The sequence below is a fragment of the Danio rerio genome, chromosome 5, assembly GCF_049306965.1.
Source record: "Danio rerio strain Tuebingen ecotype United States chromosome 5, GRCz12tu, whole genome shotgun sequence".
Taxonomy (NCBI): Eukaryota; Metazoa; Chordata; class Actinopteri; order Cypriniformes; family Danionidae; genus Danio; species Danio rerio.
In genome coordinates, this window is record NC_133180.1 from 78066592 (window position 1) to 78091912 (window position 25321).

General features: G+C 34.4%; 1 protein-coding gene across 6 annotated transcripts; it reads right to left on the reverse strand.

Annotated features, from left to right (window-relative positions):
• Positions 1–22235, reverse strand: ak1 (adenylate kinase 1). 6 transcript variants are annotated; one of them, NM_001003993.1, is given in 8 exon segments: positions 1–86; positions 186–377; positions 2833–2949; positions 3541–3704; positions 5274–5309; positions 8623–8658; positions 17947–17949; positions 22093–22235. In NM_001003993.1, coding segments are annotated over 6 exon segments (585 nt in total). In that variant the 5' UTR covers positions 8630–8658; positions 17947–17949; positions 22093–22235; the 3' UTR covers positions 1–17.
• Positions 22236–25321: the final 3086 nt, after the last annotated feature.

Consider the following 25321-nt stretch of genomic DNA (forward strand, 5'->3'; position numbering starts at 1 on the left):
TGGTGGTCAAGTGTTGTTTACTTCAGCTCATCGATAGCTTTCTCTACAATAGCGAACACCTCGTCCACGGGCAGCTCCGAGTTTATCTGGAGGAAAAGAGAGAGACAAGTCCTTAATTCAGCTGGACACTAGTGAAGCAGGACTGCCGTGAATCATGTTTGAGCATGTCAGTGTTATCTGCGCACCTTCCTGACGATGCCGCGCTGCTCGTAGAAGGCGATGACGGGCTCTGTGGCTTTATAATACAGATCCAGACGCTTCTTGATGGTCTCCTCGTTGTCGTCTGCGCGGCCGCTAGTTTCTCCGCGCTTCATCAGTCTCTTCACCATCGTCTCGCCTTTAGCATCGATATACAGCAGCAGAGCCGGAGCGCCGATCTGACCGACAGAAAAACACCAACAGATAACTCACACACACTCATTAATATTGCTAACATGTTAGCAGCATGTTTTAGAATGTTACTAGCATGTTTTCGTACATTACGTTGTGTTTTAGCACACTGCTACTATGCGTCTTGGATGCTTTACAATCTTGCTAACATTAGTAGCATGTTTTAAAATGTTGAGTTGTTTTGTCTGATGTTACTAGCATGTTTTAGGATGTTGCTAGCATGTTGTAGCATACTGCTAACATTGCTAATTGTTTAGCGCATTATTGTTATTTGTCTACCATGTTTTACAATATTGTTAACAAGTTAGCAGCATGTTTTAAGATGGTGCTAATTGTTTTAGCACATTGCTATCATCTGTCGAGCATGTTTTATAATCTTGTGAATATGTTTATAGAATGTTTTAGGATGTTACTAGCATGTTTTCATACATTACGTTGTTTTAGCACACCGCTATTATGTGTCTAGGATGCTTTAAGATGTTACTAACATTAGCATCATGTTTTAAAATGTTGAGGATTTGGCGAACTGTTTTAGCACATTGCTATTATCTGTCTAGCATGTTTTATAATCTTGCGAACATGTTAGAAGTGTTTTAGGAGGTTGCTAGCATGTTGTAGCATATTGCTAGCTGTTGTTATGTGTCTACTATGTTTTAAAATATTATTAACAAGTTAGCAGCATGTTTTAAAATGTTGGTAACTTATTTGCTAATTGTTTTAACACATTGCTATTATCTGTCGAGCATGTTTTGTAATCTTGTTAATGTTAATAAAATGTTTTAGGATGTTACTAGCATGTTTTTGTACATTACATTGTGTTTTAGCACATTGCTATTATGCGTCTAGGATGCTTTACAATGTTGATAACATTAGTAGCGTGTTTTAAATTGTGGTGACATTTGTGAACTGTTTTAGCACATTGCTATTATCTGTCTAGCATGTTTTATAATCTTGCGAACAAGTTAGTAAAATGTTTTAGGATGTTGCTAGCATGTTGTAGCATATTGCTAGCTGTTTTAACACACTGTTGTTGTGTGTCTACTATGATTTACAAGGTTGTTAACAGGTTAGCAGCATGTTTTAGATGGTGCTAATTGTTTTAGCACATTGCTATTATCTGTCTAACATGTTTATAATCTTGCGAACATGTTAACAGAACGTTTTAGGATGTTAATAGCATGTTGTATCATACTGTTGGGAGTTTTAGCACACTGTTATGCGTCTAGCATGTTTTTACAAAATTGTTAACATGTTAGTAGCATGTTTTTAGAATGTTGCTAACATTATACTAATTGTTTTAGCACATTGTGGTTATCTGTCTAGCTTGATTTACAATATTACTAACGCATTTTACAATATTGCTAACATTAGTAGCATGTTTAAGAATGTTACTAGCATGTTTAAGTATATTACCTTCTGTTTTAGCACACTGCTAAAATATGTCTAGCATTTAACATATTAATAAGTGTTTTAACACACTACTATTAAGTGTCTAGCATGTTTCACAATATTGCTAGCATGTTTTAGACTGTCACTAGCATGTTTTAGATTATTACATTATGTTTTAACACACTGCTGTTATGTGTGAATGATGTTTACATTTTTTTGCTAACATGTTAGTAGCATGTTTTAAAATATTGCTAGCATTTTGTATGCTAACATATTGCTAATTCTTTTAGCACATCATTGTTATTTGTCTGCCATGATTTACAATATTGCTAACATGTTTTACAAAATTGTTATCATGTTAGTAGCATGTTTTGCGATGTTTCTAGCATGTTATAGCATATTGCTAGGTGTTTTAGCACATTGTTATGTATCTAGCATGTTTTTAACAAAATTGCTAACATGCTAGTAGCATGTTTTAACATATCGCTAGCATTTTGCATGTCAACATATTGTTTATTGTTTTAGCAAGTTATTGTGTGTGATGTTTTACAATATTGTTAACATGTTAGTAGCAGGTTTCAGGATGTTGCTAGCATGTTGTAGCATATTGCTAGATCTTTTTCCAAACTGCTATTATGTGCATTTTTTTTCAGTATTGTTAACATGTTAGTAGCATGTTTTAAAATGTTGCTAAGCTATTGCGTTATTTCACCTAGTTATCATGTTTCGTAATATTATCATGTTAGCAGCATGTTTTAAGATGTTGCTAGCATTTTGTAAGCTAATATTTTGTTAATTGTATTAGCACATTGTTGCTATATGTCTGGCATGTTTTCTAATTTTTCTAACATGTCAGTAGCTTGTTTAAGAATGTTGCTAACATAATGCTAATTGTTTTAGCACATTGCTGTTGTCTATAGTTTTAGAATATTAAATTGTTAGCAGCTTGTTTTAAGATGTTGCTAGCCTTTTGCTAAACATAGCAATTATGCATCTAGCATGTTTTACAATATGGCTAACATGTCAGAAGCATGTTTTCTGACACTCTTCTACCTTCTTCTCAAACTCCTCCCCCTGCTTGACCTCTCGAGGGTATCCGTCGATCAGGTAACCTTTAGAGACGTCAGCCTTGGCGATCATGGCGTCTTTGATCATGTCCAGAACGGTGTCCTGCAGGAAATAAAACACCGTCAGTCGTTCATCAATGACTTGTGAGAAAACATCAGAACAGATCCGCTTGGTTAGACATTTTAGATGAAACCCTGGAGCTCTCTGAGCCTCTATATAATATGCATGTGCCAAAAAGTAAAACAATTTACTGTATCTTCTGCGTCAGGAGACCTATTAACAGGAATTAAACCCAGTTGTGTGTGAGTATCTCCAGCAGCCTCTAATGGTCAACATGAGCTGTGTTTGTTATTATCTAAGTTGCTGAATTGACACACTTTGATTGACATTCTCCTTTTGTACAGGTCATGAGAGGGGGGAAAGCCCCGCCCACTAGTGCCCATCTCTCCCTCATGCATCTCCAGCAGCCCTGAGTGAGAAGCAGCCGTCTGTCCATTAGCCATTAGAGTGTTTGAGCTGCTGAAGATAATGTCAGCATAGACTAACAGCGACAAGAGCGACATAGACTGACACAAGCATGAACACACACTCACACTGAAGCACACATGCACACAGTCCTGTAGTATATACATATATATATATACATATATATATATATATATATATATATGTGTGTGTGTGTGTGTGACTGACCAGAGGCACGAGCTCTCCCTTCTGCATGATGGCCTGCAGCTGCTTGCCTCTTTCTGAACCGGACGCCACCTCCGCGCGCAGCAGGTCACCTGAGGACAGGTGAGTGTAGCCGTACTTGGCCACGATCTTCTCACACTGAGTGCCCTTTCCAGAGCCGGGACCACCTGACCACACACACACAGACACACACACACACACGACTCTCCATTATCAATGATGTCAGTTCCTAAATCTGTGGCATGTTTTGATACAGTTGAAAGCAGAAGTTTACATCCACTGTATAAAATGGCACACCACCATTAAAGAAGTCAGATGTTAATGTGACTAAACTGTTTCTCTAAACTGTTTTAGATAAGTGAGGATGATCACGTGTGTTTCTGTTCTGCTTAATAGCAGAATAATGAGAGATATTTATTGAGGAATTGTTATAACTCTTCTTGAAAGTCAAGTTTACACACAGTAAGATTATTCTGCCTGTGATAAAGCTCAGATGATGATGTCAGGGTTTTGGAAGTTTCTGATTGGCTGATTGACAACATTTGAGTTAATGTGAGGCACAACTGTAGAATAGTATTGACTCAGTGCTCAAACACACTGCTTCCTTGTGTGACAACATAGGAAAACAATAAGCCAAAATCAACAACAAAGCCAGATTACAATTAGCTGAATGACACTGGGGAATAGACTAATGTGTGGAGACATGTCCTGTGCTCTGATGGAGCTAAGATTGAACTGTTTGGCCACAATGAGCAGTGTTACATTTGGAGGACAAAGGGGAAAGCGCACAAGCCTAGAACACCATCCCAACTGTGCAGTATGGGGGCGGCAGCATCATGTTGTGGGGCTGTTTTGCTGCAGGAGGGACTGGTCCACTTCACAGCATAGATGGCATCATGAAGACAGAACATCATGGAGAAATACTGAAGCAACATCTCAACACATCAGCCAGGACATTACAACTCGGCCACAAATGGCTCTTCCTAACAGACCATGACCCTAAACACACTGCCAAATCAGTTCAAATGTGCCAACAGAGTGAATGTTTTGGAGTGGCCATCACAAAGCCCTGATCTCAATCCTATAGAGAATGTGTGGGCAGAGTTGAAGAAGAGTGTGTGAGCAAGACAGCCTACAAATCTGACTCAGTTACAGCAATTCTGCAGGAGGAATGAGCCAAAATTCCTGTAAACTATTGTGAGAAGCTTGTGGACGGAGACCCAAAACATTTGACCAGAGTTATAGTTTAAAAGCAAAGCTAAACAATACCAAGGAAATGTGTGTAAACTATTGACTGTCTAGAAATTAATAACAAATTCTCTCATTATTCTGGCATTTAGCAAATTAAATCATTTAGTTAATCCTAACAGACCTAAAATAGTGAACATTCAGTATGAGTTACAATCAGACTTATATTTTTTTAGAGTGTATGTACACTTCTGCTTTCAACTGTACAGTTTCTCATGTTTTATGACTTGTAGATTATTGACATTCAAGCACATTTAAAAATGTAAGAGAAATAATTATGAAATAAATAATATGAATATTAATATAAATAATAACAAATTTTAAAAAGTTAAAACAATCTCAGCATAATAACAGCAAATATCTAAATGAAGACTGAACTTTTATACTGCATTATGTAGTAATTCTGTGCTTATGATCAACATTTATAATCACACATCATGTTTATTTTCTACACATTCGCCAAAACATGCCTCTTCAGTTCAACTCACCCACAACAAAGACGATCTTAGCATTTTTGATTTTATCTGTAAAACAATGAGACAGTCAGTCAGAAATACAGCGCATGAGTGAGGGTTTGCTATGATGTGGAGTTATTGATTATTAACTCATATCATTATCATTAAATTATGATTCATTTACCGTCTGGCTTCATGACAGCGGCTGCTGATTTACTGGAGCACCCTAAACCCATTTCTGCTTCACACTGATAGAAAGTGTGTGTATATGTGTGTGTGAGTGTGTTTCCTTCAGGTACTTCTGAATGCTTCAGATCGCCATGGCAACTGTTGCCAACATAGTTCTGATCATGAACGCAAACTGTCCAGATTTACCATAACAACAACATACACACATACATCATGATACATATAAAACAATGCAAGAGATGAAAGTATACTGTATTTATCCTGTTTATGACTGATATGAGCAGTTAATTAATAAATTAACACTTTCAGATGAAAGATTGCCTGTTAATTTACTTGTCATCTAAATATATATTTGACAAAATGCTCATACCTCAATGTAAATCATATATATAAACATTTCATATACTATATAAATTATAGAAGAATATATATTATAATAATACATTTCAGAAATATTATATATATATAAATATTATTAAAAATATTAATAAACAAATATTATATATATATTATATATATAAACAGAATATGACGTTTTCAAATGATGTACTTGGAAATGCACTGATTCATATGTAATTATTTTGTAGAAATATAAAATAAATATGAGATTTTTATTTACAGATACAAAATAAAATAATAATAAAATATTGCTAAATAAAATTTCTCTCCATGCTGTTAATCAAATTTTTGTCTGCATAAATAAATAAATAAATTTATATATTGATTGATTGATTGATTAATTAAATAATAAATAAATAAATAAAAATAAATAAATAAATTAATTAATTAATTAATTAATTAATTAATTAATTAATTAATAAATCAATAAATCAATCAATAAATAAATAAATAAATATATTTATTTATATATTGATTGATTGATTGATTGATTATTTAATTAATTAATCAAATAATAAATAAATAAATAAATAATTTAATTAATTAATTAATAATTAATACATCATTTCTCTAGAGAAGACTCTTTTTCCTCATTAGGATCATATATTATCACCGGGACTTAAAAGCTGGACTGAAACTGTAGTCTGAGCCCCTTATGTCCACTATATTGAAAAAAATTCTGCATGTTTTCCTCAATAAACTCTATTTAGGCTAAAAAAAAAAAAAAAAAATGATCAGGAAAAGTTTATTCTGGACAGTGGCGCCCCCAGAACATTTTTCTTATGGCTGGCCAACTAAGGCACACATCAAATCACGGGGTGGCACACATGAATTGTGCATATATTGTGAATAAAGAGCAATGTTATATTTCTGTTTCTGGTATTTTAATTAATTTCATTAATAACTCTTGAAATATTGCAATTTATTACTTGAAATAATTCAGCAAGTAGACATGCAAACCAAATAAAAATCAATATTTAGTTTAAAAAAACCTTTCAGGTGAGTTATTTTGCACATGTACAGCATACCAAAGGCATTACTACATACACACACACAAACACTCACTATACACACCCAATACCATCATTCATCCATGCTCCTTTTTGAGCCACAATATTATTAATACATATTCTTCTGTTGATGTACCTTTTTGCAAAATACAAACACAAAATCATTGAGATTTTTGGCCCTTTTAAGTCAACCAGCAATATAATGGAGTTGCTGAATAAACTAGATTCTGAAGAGCTGATTTCAAAACGCATTTATTTATTTATTTTGTATTTGTGGTTTTCATTCAGATAAAACGCGACTTTTTAATTTAAAAAATAATAATTTCTTAATACAAAGTGTGCAATCTCAGTGAATCCGCCACGTCCACAATAATTTAGAGGATTCATTTTATTAATTAATTAATTAATCTATTTACTGAAATATTGTGAATTTACCCAAGTACATTTAAATTAATAATATCAACAACTAAATCATATTAGAATGGCCACAGGGGCGGCCAGAATTTATACAAGGGTGGCCGTGGGGGCGTCCCCTGATTCTGGAAGTGAATCTCCTGCAACACACTGAATGTCCACATGAGGGCACCAGAGACCAGAAATACTGAGTGAACGACAGCACTCTTTTGAGTGTGTGTGTGTGTGTGTCGTACAATTACCCAGTGGGTGAGTAAAGTTAAGTGTGTGTAAAGGTCAGAGCTGCTGTTCGTCTCAATCTGCCAGCGGCCCCTTTATTAGGAGGTGTGTGTGTGTGTGTGTGTGTGTGTGTGTGTTTGGCCAGTGTTTGGAAATCCGTGAGGTCTGGGGTGTGTTAAAGGGTTCCACAATATTAATTTTCATGAATAAGATCTGTTGTGTGAAGGATGAAAGACAACTTGCTCTACAATACCGGATTTGTATAAATGTACAATGAATGTGTATGAGTTCAGCCTGATTCCCCTGTAAACGGTCAGCTGACTACTAAACCTAATGAACTGCGAGCAGATCATCGACATACAGTGTTTTCATTTCTGTCATGAATTCTGTGTTGCCAGATATTTATACAAAGAACAAACAAAAGCAATACCACGAAATATTGTGCGGCACGCTGGCTCAGTGGTCAGCACTGTGGCCTCACAGCAAGAAGGTCGCTGGTTTGAGTCATTCTCCTTTATTCATCAGGGGTCGCCACAGCGGAATGAACCTCCAACTTATTCCAGCGTATGTTTTACACAGCGGATGCTCTTCCAATCACAACCCAGTACTGGGAAACACCCATACACACTCATTCTCCCAAACACACACACACTACAGCCAATCAGTTCCCCTATAGCGCATGTGTTTGGACTGAAACCGGAGCACTCGGAGGAAACGCACGCCAACACAGGGAGAACATGCAAACTCCACACAGAAACACCAACTGATTCAGCTGGGACTCAAACAGCGACACTACTGAGCCACCGTGCCACCCCAACTTTATTCTGCTGTCAGTATAATAACATATAAAGATGCAATTTCCAAAGGCACAGCGTTTATAATGACTATATCTGGCAACGCAATAAGGTTATGAATTAATTAGACACACACTCGCACTCACAGGTAATTAATTTAGCCACAGGACTATTTTTCACACATACAACACTACATTTGGTTTTGCACATAAGAAATACAGAGATCTGGACACTGTGGTCTACAGAGCTGGCTGTGTACATGTGTGTGTTGCTCATCTAAACACTCTACTGACTCCAGATCAGTCAGAAAAACCCCTTCAAAACAGAGAGTAGTGTAAATGCTGAGTAAATGCTCACCTGCCATGGCTGTCTGTGTTATGAGAGATTATCCTGCAACAGAAATGAAAGACCAGATTAGTTGGGAATTGTCTGTTCGTCGCTCCTGCGTTCTCATCTGAACCCTCATCTGCAGACGGTGAAGCTCAAACTGAGCATGCCCAAATGCTGAAACACGAGAGGAGATGTTGCTTAAAATCCCCACAGAGGCCTGCAATACTGGATCACAATTACCCATACACACTTCACACTGCCTCTACACACACACAAATATAATTGGTACATGAATATGATGCTTTGATACTGTATAAACAGTTTGATCTGTCATAAATCCCAACCATACATCATAACACACACCTTAAAAGCCTGTTTAGTGTGCTTATTAAGTCGATTATACACATGTATGGCAACACACACACACTCAAAAGCACACAAACACTCAAAGACACTACCCTACAGGACACATTACGATAAATAAAAGATTTCAAACCTACTGCTTAGTGTACTTTTAAAAGAAAATACCAATGACATTATACACATTTGTATATCTATATATGACAACGACACACACACACACACTTCAGCATATGTACATGAGGTCTGATTACTCTTTATTATTGACCTTCTACAACCTCTCTCACCGTCTGTTACTGTACATGCAGTCAAATAAGCCCTATTATCCGAGTAAAACATTGACCAAGAGTGAGAGCAGGACACTTTGAGGGAGCTTCACGCATTCGTTTATCACCAGAGGATATTCCAGCGTCTTCAGTGCAGAAAACAGCCTTTATTTAACTGTGAATGATCTCTTCCGCTTTATATACAAGCTATTTTAGGTGTGTGTACACCTTTAAGGTTAACTTTTGAAAAGTGTGTATGTGTGTGTACGTGTTTTTGTGACATATCAGGACACAAATCTGTATAATGACATGGGTATAACACAGGTATTACAAAAAAGAGGTGAAATATGAGGACATTGGTGACGTCCTGGTTCTCGAAAAGCTTATAAATCACACAGGGTGAGTTTAATCAGAGAGTAAAGCTGCACTGTCTCCTGTGATGGTTGGGTTTAGGAATGGGGTGAGGGCAATATAATATACGGTTTGCACAGTATAAAATGAATGGAAACCTATGTAACGTGCCCACTTTTCACAAAAACAAACGTGTGTGTGTGTGTGTGTGTGTGTGTGTTTTGTGCTTCAGCAGGAACGAATGCAGCATTCGTTGGACTGTATATCAGTAAGGAATGACAAGTAAGTCATGATTTCAGTTTTGCTTTTACGACAGCAGATTCTCCAGGAGACAATTAAGTAGAGAGAACAATAAGGTTTCTGATCATTTAGTCTCCATTTCAGGGGTCACCGTATTGGAATGACTGGCAACTATTCCAGCATATGTATTACACAGCGGATGCCCTTCCAGCTGCAATCCCGTACAGGGAAACACCCATACACACTCATTCACTCACACACCACAGCCAATTTAGTTCATCAATTCCCCTATAGCGCACGTGTTTAGACATGCAAACGCCAACTGACTCAGCCGGGACTCGAACCAGTGACCTTCTTGCTGAGTGCTAACCACTGAGCCACCATGCCACCTGCTTTCTGATTATTTTATTCAATTAGCCTTAATGCAAAGGCTAAGTCTTAATGAGACTCCCTGATCTACATCAATACAAACCAATACATAAACCCAACTGCTCATGACTATTAATAGGCAGCTAATTATTATTATTATGGAGGCAAAAGTCTTGGTTAACGGTTTGTTAATAGCGAGAGTTATACCTTAAAATATAGTTTAACCGATGTTTTTAGGAACACTAAGATATTTGTGCTGAGAAAGAACATCTTTGCATAGTGTGTGAAGCGTAAATGAAGTATATACTGTAACGCAGGCAGGTCACACACGCCTCAACACAAACCCAGAAGAGGAAGCACTGACTGATTGATGCTGTAGAGCAGCACAAAGCTGACAGCAACTCAAACGTTTCTCTGCGTACAATTATTAATAGCAGCAGTTATTGCAGCGGAGGTATTTCTGGCCTCCAAGCTGAAGTAAGTGTCGCATGTGTTTATGCATATAACTCAACCCAGGCTCACTGGAAATATGTGGCCAGCGCTACATTTCAATAACCAACAAATACATTTTCTTATAGTTCTTAGCTGCGTCCTAAATGGCACACTCATGCACGATGTACTTATGCACTTACACACTCAACAGGATAGTATATGTGTGTAGTGTCGTCCCAAACACTAATGTATTTTTACAAGGTGGAAATTCAAACCGTTTCCCTGATGGCGTTTGACGGTCACCAAATCAGTGAAATAAACGACCGAATTATCAAATAACACCTGCCGTGAGTATAACCGCATTCACCATCAGGAGGCGCTATAATCACTCTCATAGGAGAATTTTGCCTTCACCATCCAAAATAAATAAAGTGATCCAACATGTGCGGCCGATAGCTCCGCCCCTAACGCTACGTGAGCAAACCTGCGGTCGTTGAGTGTGTGAAGTGTCCATCATTACACACTTCACTTTACCGGCTGAATGAGTGCAGCATCTGGGTAATTAAAGTGCACTTATTATTATTAGAGTTTTCAGTGTGAACGTAAAACTTACACTATTCATACTACAAAATGGCGTAGAATAGTGCATAAGTATGCGATTTGGGACGCAGGTATTGTTTTTACAAAATCCACAAGAGGGCACCAAGTACATTTTTAACAATCTCAGAAACGTTACTCGGGCACGTTTTCTCATATGCCATTCCTCCTAAATTCATGTGTATGTTTTTGAGCATATTAAAGTTTTTCATTTTGTCGTCATGCATAAAATATCAGCTTTCTATCGACTGTGTTCCCAATTCAATTCAATTCAATTCAACTGTTTATTGTCATGTGCACAGTAAGGAAACACGTCTCCCTGTACAATGAGATTCTTACTTTGCCGTCCACAGTGAAGTCATACACACAACATACACATAAATACACATATATACACAAAAGTGACTGAAGTATGATTATAAAATGTAAGTATATAAATATCTATGAAAGTAAACAATATGTAAACCTGATTTGAGTAATAAAAACAGATGTAAACAATGTACAGTGTTTTTTTTTTTATTTATTTATTTATTTTTTTTATTGTGCTTATTATGCAAAAGTGCCTAGTGCAATTGGATTATGTGCAAAAAAATTAAAAATAAAATAAAATAAAATAAAAAATAAAATAGTGCAAAATGGGATGGAGTATGTAGTGTTGTACTGAGCATAAAAAGAGACTGTTATGTACGTTGATTATCTATTTAATAGTCTGATAGCTGATGGGAAGAATGAGCCTGTGATGATATAATTCCAGCTACTTTATATAAAAAGTCACCCAGTTTTATAGAAATGATGCTCAACTTGTTCAGCACTTCAGCTAAACAGTTGAGTTTTACAATTTTGAATCCATTCAGCCGATCTCCGCAAACACTTTTAGCTTAGCATAGCATAGATCATTGAATCGGATTAGACCGTTAGCATCTCGCTCAAAACATGAGCAAATAGTTTTTATAATTTTCCTATTTAAAGCTCAACTCTTCTGTAGTTTCATTGACTGAGGGAAAATGAAAAGTTGCTATTTGGCAACTGTTATTTAGATAAGACAGGAACTATACTCCATTTTCTGGCATAATATTCAAGGAGTTTTACTGCTGTACCATAGCTATAGCAATGCAATGGCATTACACAATACCTGAAAATTGGATATCGCTGGAAGCTACCTAGCTGAGGACTATTTTCATGTCATTACGCTGCAACAGCTATGGTGCAGCAGCAAAATTCCTTGATTATTATGCCAAAATAAATGCATACACTCGCCGACCACTTTATTAGGTACACCTGGAAACTGAGGAAACTGGAAACTGAGGCTACAATTCACACAGACTCACCAAAACTGGACAATAGAAGATTGGAGAAACGTTGCTGCTCTGATGAGTCTCCATTTCTGCTGACACATTCGGATGCTCGGCTCACAATTTGGCCTCAACAACATGAAAGCATGGATCATCCTGCCTTGTATCAGCGGTTCAGGCTGGTGGTGGTGGCGTAATGGTGTGGGGGAGATTTTCTTTGGCTCCATTAGTACCAATTGAGCATCAACGCCACAGCCTACCTGAGTATTGCTGCTGACCATGTCCATCCCTTTATGAGCACAGTGTCTCCATCTTCTGACGGCTACTTCCAGCAGGATAACGCAGCATGTCATAAAGCTCAATCATCTCAGACTGCTGAACATGACGATGAGTTCACTGTACTCAAATGGCCTCCACAGTCACCAGAGCTCAATCCAATAGAGCAGCTTTGGGATGTGGTGAGATTGGCATCATGGATGTGCAGCCGACAAATCTGCAGCAACTGTGTGATGCTATCATGTCAACATGGAGCAAAATCTCTGAGGAATATTTCCAGTAGCTTGTTGAATCTCTGCCATGAAGGATTAAAGCAGTTCTGAAGGCAAAAGGGAGTACAACCTGGTACCAGTAAGGTGTACCTAATAAAGTGGCCAATATATAAGCCCAGGAAATATCAACATTTCATCAATCTTAGTACACAATGTGACTACAGAAAAGTAAATCTTTAAATAGGAAAATTATCTAAACATTTGTTTATTTACATTTTTTAGAGATATGCTAATGGTCTAATACGATTCAATTATGTATGCTAAGCTAAGAGTGCATAAATGAATGGGTTCAATGGTAAAACTCGCATGTTTAACTTTAGTGGAGCTTTAAAATGAGAATATTCCCTTAAAATACTTATAAAAAGCGTAGTGTCCCTTTAAGACTGCAGCCCCAGTATCTGTGCATGATCTCAACTGAGTTTACTGACAGTCGGTCACACACCCACACTCTCACTCACACACCCACACCCTCACACGCTACACTGACTGAGACTCAACGCACTTCTGAAAGCATAAAGACTAAAGAGCAGTAAAACAGATACACAGATAATAAAGAGTGCGTCTTACTGTGGACTGAGCTCTGCAGCGGGACTCAAATATTCTTTCTGCCTCCGTATGACAAGTGTAAACAGATCCCTCTTTACTTGTGACGGCCCAGATGGTCATGTGACCCGCATGCAAAGTAAGTGTTCTCAGAGACTGGTCCTGCTGGTCTGTGCACTACATTATACAGTAAGGAGGATCAATATTGAGAGCACACAGTCTTGTATTAATATCAGACACTGCTGGATCATTAACTCTGACCTTGAGTGTGTTGAATGTGGGATTTTTACACAGAACTCGGTCAAAGTTTGTAGTTGTGTAGCTATTTATTTTAGCACAATAATTTGAGAGTATAATTTTTGCACTGTGATTTTGTTAGATTAGTTGATCAGCGTTGTCTTTGAATGATGGAATGTATGTATATGCACTTATATAATAGCGTATATATGAACTCATCTCTGCTGAGCACTGTATAATTCTGTATTTGACGATAGATCTGAGTAATAGTGCACATGAAGTAAACACAGGTGAGGATTTACTGCGTCCAAAAGCTCATTTCTTATGTTTGCAGACATCAAGTGTCTTTATGGAGTCATTTATTAACTTTGCTTGTGTTTACGTCATGTGTGTAACATCTGTGGAGTATGGTTGTGTAAACTACAGTACAGTATGCAAGGAAACACAACTATCCGTGTTCTAATAATTCGTCTTGTTTAATAAACGGGATGCTGAACTGTCTTTATTTGAGTGCCTGAACTATTTATGATCATGAAAATTGGCATCTAACATGCTTTTGCTTTACATTGGAGTTCCACACATCACTATATATCACAGTTCACATATCTGTAAATAACAGAGAAACTAAAATAACATTTTAATAAATAGTATATAAAATATATTTGAATATATTAGTCATTAAATATAGATAGCACTGAATGGAGATGTACTGTGCTCAACATAATGACAGATTATTTTAATAATAAATATTTTCTTTAATTTCTCAGAGAATATAGGCAATGTATTGTAGTGCATTTAAACAAAACAGATTTATTACAATAATATTTTAGTCACCAAATAATATTTAGAAATGGAAAGAAAATACGATAAATTTCAAGCAAAATATTGCAAATAAATTACAACCTACACATTTTTTCAATATTTTTGCTTCTCTTGATTTTTCCTCTTTTTTATTTGTATTTAATATTTCTCTATAACATTTAAATTTGGCTGTGCTAGTTTTTGCACCATTCTCTTAAGTTATTTTGTTAGACGAGCTCCAGATTTGGCTTCAGTACCGGCTAAACTAATGTATATGCACAAATATAATATTGTAGAGCTTCCTACTGAAAAACCTGAATTTAAAAGAGAGATTTGTGAGGGGTGTACACATATATGCTGAGCACTATATACGTTTGTACAAGAAGCAGCAAATAAAATGCATGCAACACTATATACATATAAATTGTGAGCAATATCACACGAGTAGCAGTGCGATATGGCTGTATATGGGCACTTGTGGGAGGCGTGCGTTGGCAAGAGGCCACTACGCGAGAGGCTTTACGGGTGCTGATATTACTTAAATATATCACGGCTATCAGCCAATCAGATTCAAGAACCAGACAGAAGTGTTGTATAAATATATATCTGGCATTGCGATATTTTGTTTTGTGCAATATACTGTTAAAGTCAGAATTATTCGCCCCTTGTTTATTTTTTCCCCCAATTTCTGTGTAACGGAGAGCAGATTTCTCCAGCACATTTCTAATCATAATAGTGTTAATAACTCATCTCTAATAACTGATTTATTTTCTCTGTGTCATGATGACAGTAAATAATATTAGACTAGATATTCTTCAAGACACCAGTATTCAGCTTAAAGAGAAATTTAAAGGCTTCACTAGGGTAATTAGGGTAACAAGGCAGGTTAGGGTAATTAGGCAAGTCATTGTATAATGATGGTTTGTTCTGTAGACTATTGGAAAAGAATACAGCTTAAAGGGGCTCATAATTTTGTCCCAAGAATGGCTTTTAAAAAATGAAAAACTGCTTTTATTTTAGTCGAAATAAAACAAATAAGACTTTCTCCAGAAGAACAAATATTATCAGACATACTGTGAAAACTTCCTTGCTCTGTTCAATAACATTTGGGAAATATTACAAAAAAAGTAATTAAATTAAATATTTCTATTCTGAAAGATTTGATTAATTTAGATCGACTGAGATGTTCAAATCTTTTTCTATGCAATGCATTTGCATAAAATATAATCAATTATAAGCAAAAATTAAACAAATAAACATGATTTTTGTTTTTTCTTGGCTACTATTCAAGTACAGAAATTGAACAATCAATTGACCTTATTCTAAAATGCGGAAGTGCGCCTGTTTTCGCGATTGTCTAAGAACTTCCGTTTCAGTCGCCTATGGGAGAAATGACAAGGAATAATAAACGGCAAAAAACAGTCAAACTACTTGCTCTACAAACAAATGTTTGCATGACTACACAGACCAAGTAAAATAATATAACAAGGAAATATCAGTTTGCAACATCAAACAGCGAAACGAGCAGTTTTTAATGTCTAAAAATGAATGGAAGTGAATGAGACCGGAAGTCTTGTGCCAAAAAGATTCAAATGGCAGCGCCCGCTCGTCTGCGGAGAATAAGGTCAATAATATGCATCGTTATAAACGTATAATTAAAAAATACTATCTTTATATTTTACTGTTTAGTAAAACATATAATCCTATGATGTGACTATTGAGGAAACACATTGGTCAAATGGTGTATTGTTCAGCATTAATATACAGTCAAAATTATAAGCCCTCCTGTATATTTTCCCCAATGGAGAGATGATTTGTTTCAACACATTTCTATAATCATAATAGTGTTAATAACTAATCTCTAATAACTGATGTATTTTCTCTTTGTCATGATGACAGTTAATAATATTAGACTAGATATTCTTCAAGACACTAGTGTTCAGCTTAAAGACACATGTAAAGGCTTCACTAGGGTAATTAGGGTAAAGTTAGGGTAATTAGGCAAGTCATTGTTTAACAGTGGTTTGTTCTGGGGACAAAAGGGGCGAATAATATTGACCTTAAAATGGGTTTAAAAAATTAAGAACTGCTTTTATTCTAGCCGAAATAAAACAAATAAGACTTTCTCCAGAAGAACAAATATTAGAGGAAACACTGTGAACAATTGCTGAATCTGTTCAACATCATTTATATGATATCTACATTTTAAGCATTTGACAGAAGCATGCATAAACACGCATGACATAAAAATACAAAATAGATAAATACAAATAAAGAGCTTTTAAATATGCTATGCTGGAGCTTGAGAGCTTAGCATTTACATGACTGACTGTGAATGTAATTATTACTGTGCTTATTTTATTATATGGTTATATACTATCTATATGAATACAGTAAGAGACTCTGTATATCTGGCTGAATAACACACAGCTGAGCTGAAGGCGCACGTCTGGTCATGTTTCCTTTCAGAAATGAGGAAGTTTTATCAGATGCCAAACCACCTCGTCAGGGCAACAACAATTACTGTGGTATTTTAGCAGAAGCAACACAGCCAAGATGACTGCAAAATCAACAAGGCGTCAACGTTTCTATGTCCTATTCTGCCCCTTTTTACAAGCATTAAAATGCATCTCTGCTGTCTCTAGTGTGTGTGTGTGTGTGTGTGTGTGTGTGTGTGTGTGTGTGTGTGTGTGTGTGTGTGTGTGTGTGTGTGTGTGTGTGTGTGTGTGTGCGTGTGTGTGTGCGTGTGTGTGTGTGTGTGTGAAGTTTGAGCTGAGAATAGCACACAGATAATGTTCTCTAACTTTCTGAAACTGAGCCTCTTAGGCGTTTTGGTGACTGTCGCTTTAAATTCAAATGAGATAGTGCTCTTTTCATAAGAGGGCGGAGCTACAGACGGCAGACATTCTGGGGAGTTAAACAGTATTCAAATTAAAGGATTAATCAATCAAACACTGCATTGTTTTCATCCAATAATTAATATATTCTGCAATTAACCTTTAAGCTGCAAATGTTTAGGCTATTGTGACTTTATTGTGTCTTAAATGTGTAAACTCAGCCTTAAACACAAATGCAAATAATAAAGTTTCCCTCTAAGATTTGAAACGACTCCTGTATTTTCTGGACTGTAATGTCCGCTCAGCCTATCGATGCATTAAAGGTTGGAGGGTTTTGTAAGGGCTCGTCTTATGTAATGCATTGGTTAGTTTTTGGTTACTAGACAGCGTAAGTGACAGCGTTTGAGACGAGGAGGCACAAATGCAGCTTAAGGAGTGTAAAGTTTGCTATTAAAAGCTGGTGTGAATATGAGACGCTTCTCTCGGCACACAGCTGCTCCTTCAGGCAGAAACCAAAGCTTCATCTGTTCTGTGTGTATTTTAGGATTTCAGCTCAGATGTCAGAGATGCCAGAAACCATGCATTCCTTTATAGTAGCTGACAATTATCCAGAAATTATGCAAGTGCAAGATGTTCATGGATCATCAAAAAAAAATAAATAAATAAATAAAATAATAATAATGAAAGTAATAATGGTAATAATAATAATAATAATAATAAATTTTAAAAAATAATAATAATAATAACAATAAAAGTAATAATAGTAAAAATAATAATAATAATAATAATAATAATAATTGTAAAATAAATTAATTAAATAATAATAATAACAATAATAAAATAAATAATAGTAAAAATAATAATAATAAAAACTGTAAAAAATAAATAAATAAAATAATAATAATAATAAATAATAGTAAAAATATGAATAATAAATTTTTTTTTTAATTATAATAATAAATAAATAAATGAAATAAAAACTCCTTAAAATTGGAATGTAAAAATTTTAGTTCAGATGCCAGTGATGCCTTACAACTGTACATTGCTTTATAGAAGTTCATTATTATCCTGAAATTATGTAATTACAAGATGGTTATGGATCATAACAAAATAATAATAATAATAATAATAATAATAATAAATCGTAATAAAAACATAATAATAATAATAATAAATCGCAATAAAAACAAAATAATAATAATAATAATAACATAATAATAATAATAGTAATAATAACAATAATAATAATAATAATAATACATAATAATAATAAAAATAACATAATAATAATATTAACAATAAAAATAATAATAAATAAGTAAATAAAAAATAAGAATTCCTTAAAATTGGGATGTAAAGATGCAGGATTACAGTTCAGATGTCAGTGACTATTAAAATGTGCATTTATTAAAATAATAGCAAAATAATTATATATTTTTAAATTAAGTAATTTTTTAAAAACATATTATCCCTGTTAAACAGCATTCAAAAATATTTGAAAAAAAATATGTATCATTATTTATAAATTTAAAGACAAAAATATATTGATATTCTATATATTTTGCCTTTAACTATATAAATAATGATACATATTCCAAATTCTAAAACAGGCCTGCAAAAATTGGCTCATCAAAATTAATACAAAATAGAAACATTAAACAACAATAATTTTATTAACTTTTCTATTAATTATTGAATTTATATGGTGCAACTGTATTCGTTTTGTTCGTTTATTTGAATAATATTCTATGCAAAAAATATCGACCAGTTGGTTACAATATAATTTCAAGCCATATTTGTGCATGAAAATCTTATTTATAGGAAAGCAGCGTCCAGTAAGTGTCTTCAGACTTCAGTTTCATGTGGAATGACCTCATAAATCAGTGGTCAGGATTTAGCAGGAGCTGCGTGTGTTTTAAAGAGGCATATGTTGGACGGTGTGTACTGGTGCTGCAGACTGACACTGATATGGGGAAACCTCCACCCTTGACCATACAGATCCACAACCAAATGGCCCACGCTAAAAAAAGATGTTCCCTGATGACCGGCACCATGTGGAGAGTGGCCAGGGTCTGACCTATCCCATGCCTAAGAATTATTTTATTATTACAATTATTACAAACACAATTTATTAATATCATTCATTCATTCATTTTCTTTCCGGCTTAGTCCCTTTATTAATCTGGGGTCACCACGGTGGAATGAACCCCCTATTATTATTATTATTCATATTATTATTATTACAAACCTCAATAAAACAAGTGTTCTGGTAATTTATGAACTACCTACATTAATAATTGTGATCAAAAAAGCAGTCTTATATTTAAGCAACAGCCAAAAATACATTTTATGGGTCAAAATTATCATTTATTTTTTATTTATGCCAAAAATCTTTAAGTAGAGATCACGTTCATGAAGATATTTTGTACACTTTCTACTGTAAACATATCAAGACTCTAATATGCATTGCTAAACACTTCATTTAAAACTTAAAAGGTGTTTTCTTTTTAGATTTTCAGCCAAATATTGTCTTAACAAACCATACATCAATATATCTAAAGATCATGCATAAATCTCAATTTCCAAAATAAATTGACAATTAGGACTGTTTTTGTAGTCCAAAGTAACAATTAATTTTTACCTTTGGACAGCTCTACCTATAACATTTTGTCATTTACAAAATGTGGGTTGCCAAATGTACAAAAAAAAGCCTACAATTCATGAATGTTCAATGTGCTCTTCCCATAGAATAACATTTACTGATCCTTCACTCCCAGTGGCTGTTCAAACCAGGCTTTTTCTTTCATCAGTATTACTCCTTCTGATACTTTTAAAGCAATATGTGGGTTAAAAGAACACAGTTCGCCGTGTCCGGATGACTTAGAAGCTAAATTTATTAAATTGGCATCTCATATTTTAATATATCCTCTTGCAAACCTATTTAATTTCCTGCTCAGTACCCTTAATTTGGAAAAGTGCTGAGATTGTTCCTCTTTTTAAAAGCGGTGACCCTTCTGATCTAAATAATTATAGGCCTATTTCATTGATTTAAGCTGTAGCGAACGTTTTTGAGAGATTCATTTATAATCAGATTACTAATTAAACTCAAAAATTCGATATTCTTTCTCCTCACCAGTCGGGTTCTAGACCAAATTTTTCGACTACTACAACCTTAATGAAGTTCACTAATGATATATCTTTTGACAAAAGTGAAGCCACTGGTGCAATTTTGATTGATCTCACGCTTTTGACATGTTCAGTCGTTATCTTTTGTTAGATAAGTTTTGGAATCTGTTTTTTGATTTAACTCTTACTTTCATATAGAGGCTTTAACACTAAATGATAATGATAATAATATTTAAATGTTAATATTAGTATTATTTTTATTATTAATTATTAATATTAATAATTTATTATATTATTAATAATATTTTTCACCATTAAAAAAAGTAGTTACAGACTTCCTAATTTACAAATGAGTTTGTGGTCTTAAAACACTGCAGTGATGGCTGCTTGAAGACATATTTCTTATTGTTTATTATTATTATTATTTGTTATATTTTATTATTATTATTATTATTATTATTTGTATTATTATTATTATTATTATTATTATTATTATTATTATTATTTGTATTATTATTATTATTATTTGTATTATTATTATTAATATTATTACTTGTTATTATTATATTAGTTATTATTATCATTATTATTATTAGATTATTTATTATTATTATTATTATTATTATTATCTTCATTATTATTATTATCATTATTATTATTATTATTTGTTATTATTATATTATTTTATTATTATTTGTATTATTATTATTATTTGTATTATCATTATTATTATTATTATTTGTATTATTATTATTATTTGTATTATTATTATTAATATTATTATTTGTTATTATTATATTATTTATTATTATCATTATTATTATTAGATTATTTATTATTATTATTATTATTATTATTATTATTATCATTATTATTATTATTATTATTATTATTATACATTCTGATCTCCAACATTGACTTGTTCCAAACCTGCTTGACTTTCTTTAATAAGATACTTTTAAAGAAAGCGGAAATCACTGACTTCCATATTAGGAAACCCAAATACTGTGAAAGTCAATGGTTACAGGTTTTCAGCATTCTTCAAAATATCTTCTTGTGTGTTCAACAGCACTTAACGGTGAGTAAATAGTGAGCACATTTAAATATCTGTGTGAACTGTCCCTTTCAGTCGAAGCCATTCTCATTCACATCAAAGAGTCAGAGAGCCGCATTCTGCTGTTTCCGTAGCGACGGCGCCGCTGTCCCTTTAAGAGGGGATCTGTGACGTAAATGAGGCCGTGTTTACAATATAGATCAGTGTTTATTCCTCAGATCTGTACAGTGTGAGAGATGCTCTGAGGGACGTCACAGCTGTCAAAACACACTGCGCTTCTCATGCAGCAAAAATAACAACCTCCTCCTTGAACAAGCACTGCAAGACCTTAAAGAGCTTAACTCGCACTCATGTGCGCACACACATACTCATGCATGCACACACACACACATAGAATAATCTGATTTCCTCCTGTATTACTGCACTTCCTGTCTCTGTACTGACCTGTCTCTCTCTCTCTCTCTCTCTGTCAGTGTGGGTGTGTGTGTCCGCTGAAGTGTGTCCGGCTCCTCTCAGTCTGCGTGACCCGCTGCACGGCTGCCCTCCTCTGCCCACCACCGCTTTATATAGAGCGCTGAGGCTCAGGCTGACGCACCGCACGGCACTCTGGGAAGAGAAGACTGCTGGGAGGGACTGCAGGAATGCAAGAGAAAGCTGCCTCACCATTGGCTCATTCTCTCTGCGCTGTAATCAAAATAAATAATCATTTAATCTGGATTTGTGCTTATTTTCATCTTAAACATCTTTTAATTTTCTAACATAAACGTTTATTATGTAAATTGTACATGCACTGAATTTTTTAAAAACATACAAGTAGATTAAAAGAGAAAATATCATCACAATTTGTTTATTTTGATCTTAAATATATTTATTTTCAAAGATTAAAATGATTAAGTAAAGGGTACATGCACTGTAATATTCATTCATTCATTTGTTTTCTTTCCGGCATAGTCCCTTTATTAATCAGGGGTCACCACAGCGGAATGAACCGCCAACTTATCAAGCATATGTTTTACACAGCGGATGCCCTTCCAGCTGCAACCCAACTCTGGGAAAGTTCCAGCTCAAAACTATCACTGGGAAACACCCATACACTCTCATTCACACACACTCATACACTACATATGTGTTTGGACTGTGGGGGAAACCGGAGCACCCAGAGGAAACCCATGCCAACACGGGGAGAACATGCAAACTCCACACAGAAACACCAACTGACCTAGCCAAGATTCAAACCAGCGACCTTCTTGCGGTAAGCTACCCACTGTGCCACCGCACCACTATTCTTAAATAAAATATTAAAATTAAATTTTATTTTGGTAAGACTTTACCTGACTTTACCTGACTTATGACAGTCGTTGTCATCTTAACATTACCAAGACAACATATATTGTCATAAACATGATCGCATATTATAATAGTGTCAAGAATATTTTTAATGTTTAATTTCATAACAGTGTCATTCACATTTAACAGTGCTGTACGAGATCAACACTAAATAGTTCACCCAAAAGTAAACCTTGAAAATAAAATTAATAATAAATCGCTTACTCTAATCCCTCAAGACCTTCATTTCAGGACACAAATTAAGATATTTCAGATGGATTGGAGAGCTCCCTCATCCTCCATAGAGCAAGAGTCAAGCCCAGAAATAACAATGTGCTAGCTAGAGTTTACTAGCAATGTGGTAAAACATGTTAGCAATTTGATTACACGTGGAAGCTAGCTATGCCATGGTAATATTTGTTTAGCAATTTGGCAAACATACTATCAATATTCTAGCAACGAGTTAAACATGATAACAACCATGTTATTAATGCAAGAAATGTATCTGAATATATCTGAACGTGTTTTAATCTTTAAACGTTTAAAAGGCGTCAAATATTACTTCATTTTACGTGTTCGATTAGATCCGTTAAGAAAGATATATGTTAAGGAATAACACACTGGGGCTGCACGATATTGGTAAAACTGACATTGCGATGTTTTTATTTTCCTGCGATATATATTGTGATATGAATATCATCTTAATAGAGGAGATGAATAGCTCGATTTGGAGGGAATTAATCATTTTATATTAATTTCGTAGGACAAATAATCTGCATAAATTTAACCTTTTCTGGAAAGTCTAACTTGGGGGAAGCCCAAACTTTTTCTTATGAAGGACCAAAAACCAAACTTGATCGCGGCTAGTGGGCCAAAGGTAAATATAGTTGCCATGGCTAAATTTCTAAGTTATTTAATAATGTTTTTTTTTTTTAAGACTAGAAAACATTGCTTTCTATTAACTAATAATTTTTTTTTTTACATTTAATAATGAATTTATCACAATAAAAACAAAATAATCTACTTTATAACAGAATTACACTACTTTCTGACGTGATTTGCTCGCCAATGTCTTCTCCATAATCCTCTATCTGTGCAATATTTACATTTTTAAAAATCTGATTAAAAAAACTAGTGGGGTTTTGAAATCAATTAATGCAAATAATCGCGATAACCGTGAATATTTCTTAGACTATAATCGTACAATTAAAATTTACAATCGTTGCATCCTTATTGGTGGGCCAAATCAAAGGTTAAAATGGGCCAACTTTGGCACATGGGCCCTACTTTATGCATCTCTGGTCTAACTGTAACCAGGTACAGATTAATTAATCAAATGTAAATAAATTAAACTGCATAGTATTCATTATATAACAATAACTACAATTTATCTTTGATAAAACTACAAATGTTCCACATTTACAAATGGTTTAAATAGACTTGAAATCTTACAATCAAAAAAACTAAGCAAACAACATTAAAAACTTCACCATGTGGTTCCTGGTCAACTATAATGCCCACTAATATTTCCCAACTGATGACTACACCAAAACTGACCTTAAACAGATCCCACACGTGACTATTGCGGGTTTATACATTTTTAAATCGCTATATTGTGCACTCCTACATTACACCTTCCAAAAACTCCTGATTCAAACATTAATCTTCACTTTTACATTAGTCAGTGGGATAATTGTCCAAACAACACCCAAATATTGTCAAATAAAAGCAGCGTTACTTTAATTTAATCCCTGTAACGGCGATCAAACTACAGTTACAGAGATCTTACTGGAGACATTATAAAAGTGAGAAAGCAAAACTAATAGTAAACGTGACTTACCAATCTGTTATGTACTGTAGTCCTGCTGTGCTGGTGAAGTTGATCGATCAGCTTGATTATCAGTTGTGAATTATCAGTTGAGTTGATCTATAAATTATACTATAGATCAGTTTCAGCCTTGAAATTGATGAGGTAAAAGGAGCGTAACGGTTTTTTTTCGACATTCATCCAATCACAACGCACTAGACGGATAAATGGCCAATCAGAGCTCAGCGCGCTTTTCAAAACAATCAATCAGCAGTAAAGTTCAGAAGGGATACAGCTGTGGTGGATACGAACATCATTTTTGAGACACTATATAATGACTGTTTTTATATCACCGTGTGAGAAAGGCTTGATTTAGGGTTGAGTAGGCGCTAATAAAATGCAATTCATTTAATATCATTCATGTTTATTTATATAACGATGTAGATTATGTATTTAATTAAGTTTAATTATTACTTTAATGATTAAATTGACGTTTTTACATTACTATGAGGGTTGGGGTAGACAGTAATAAAATACAGT

What these genes read in the sequence shown, in the direction of transcription:
- ak1 (XM_068221149.2), bottom strand. An exon ending in TAAGATCGTCTTTGTTGTGG is followed by an intron (nt 3,705 to 5,273) that starts GTGAGTTGAACT and finishes GTGTGTGGTCAG; the next exon opens with GTGGTCCCGGCTCTGGAAAG. An exon ending in AGGGAGAGCTCGTGCCTCTG is followed by an intron (nt 2,950 to 3,540) that starts GTCAGTCACACA and finishes TATTTCCTGCAG; the next exon opens with GACACCGTTCTGGACATGAT.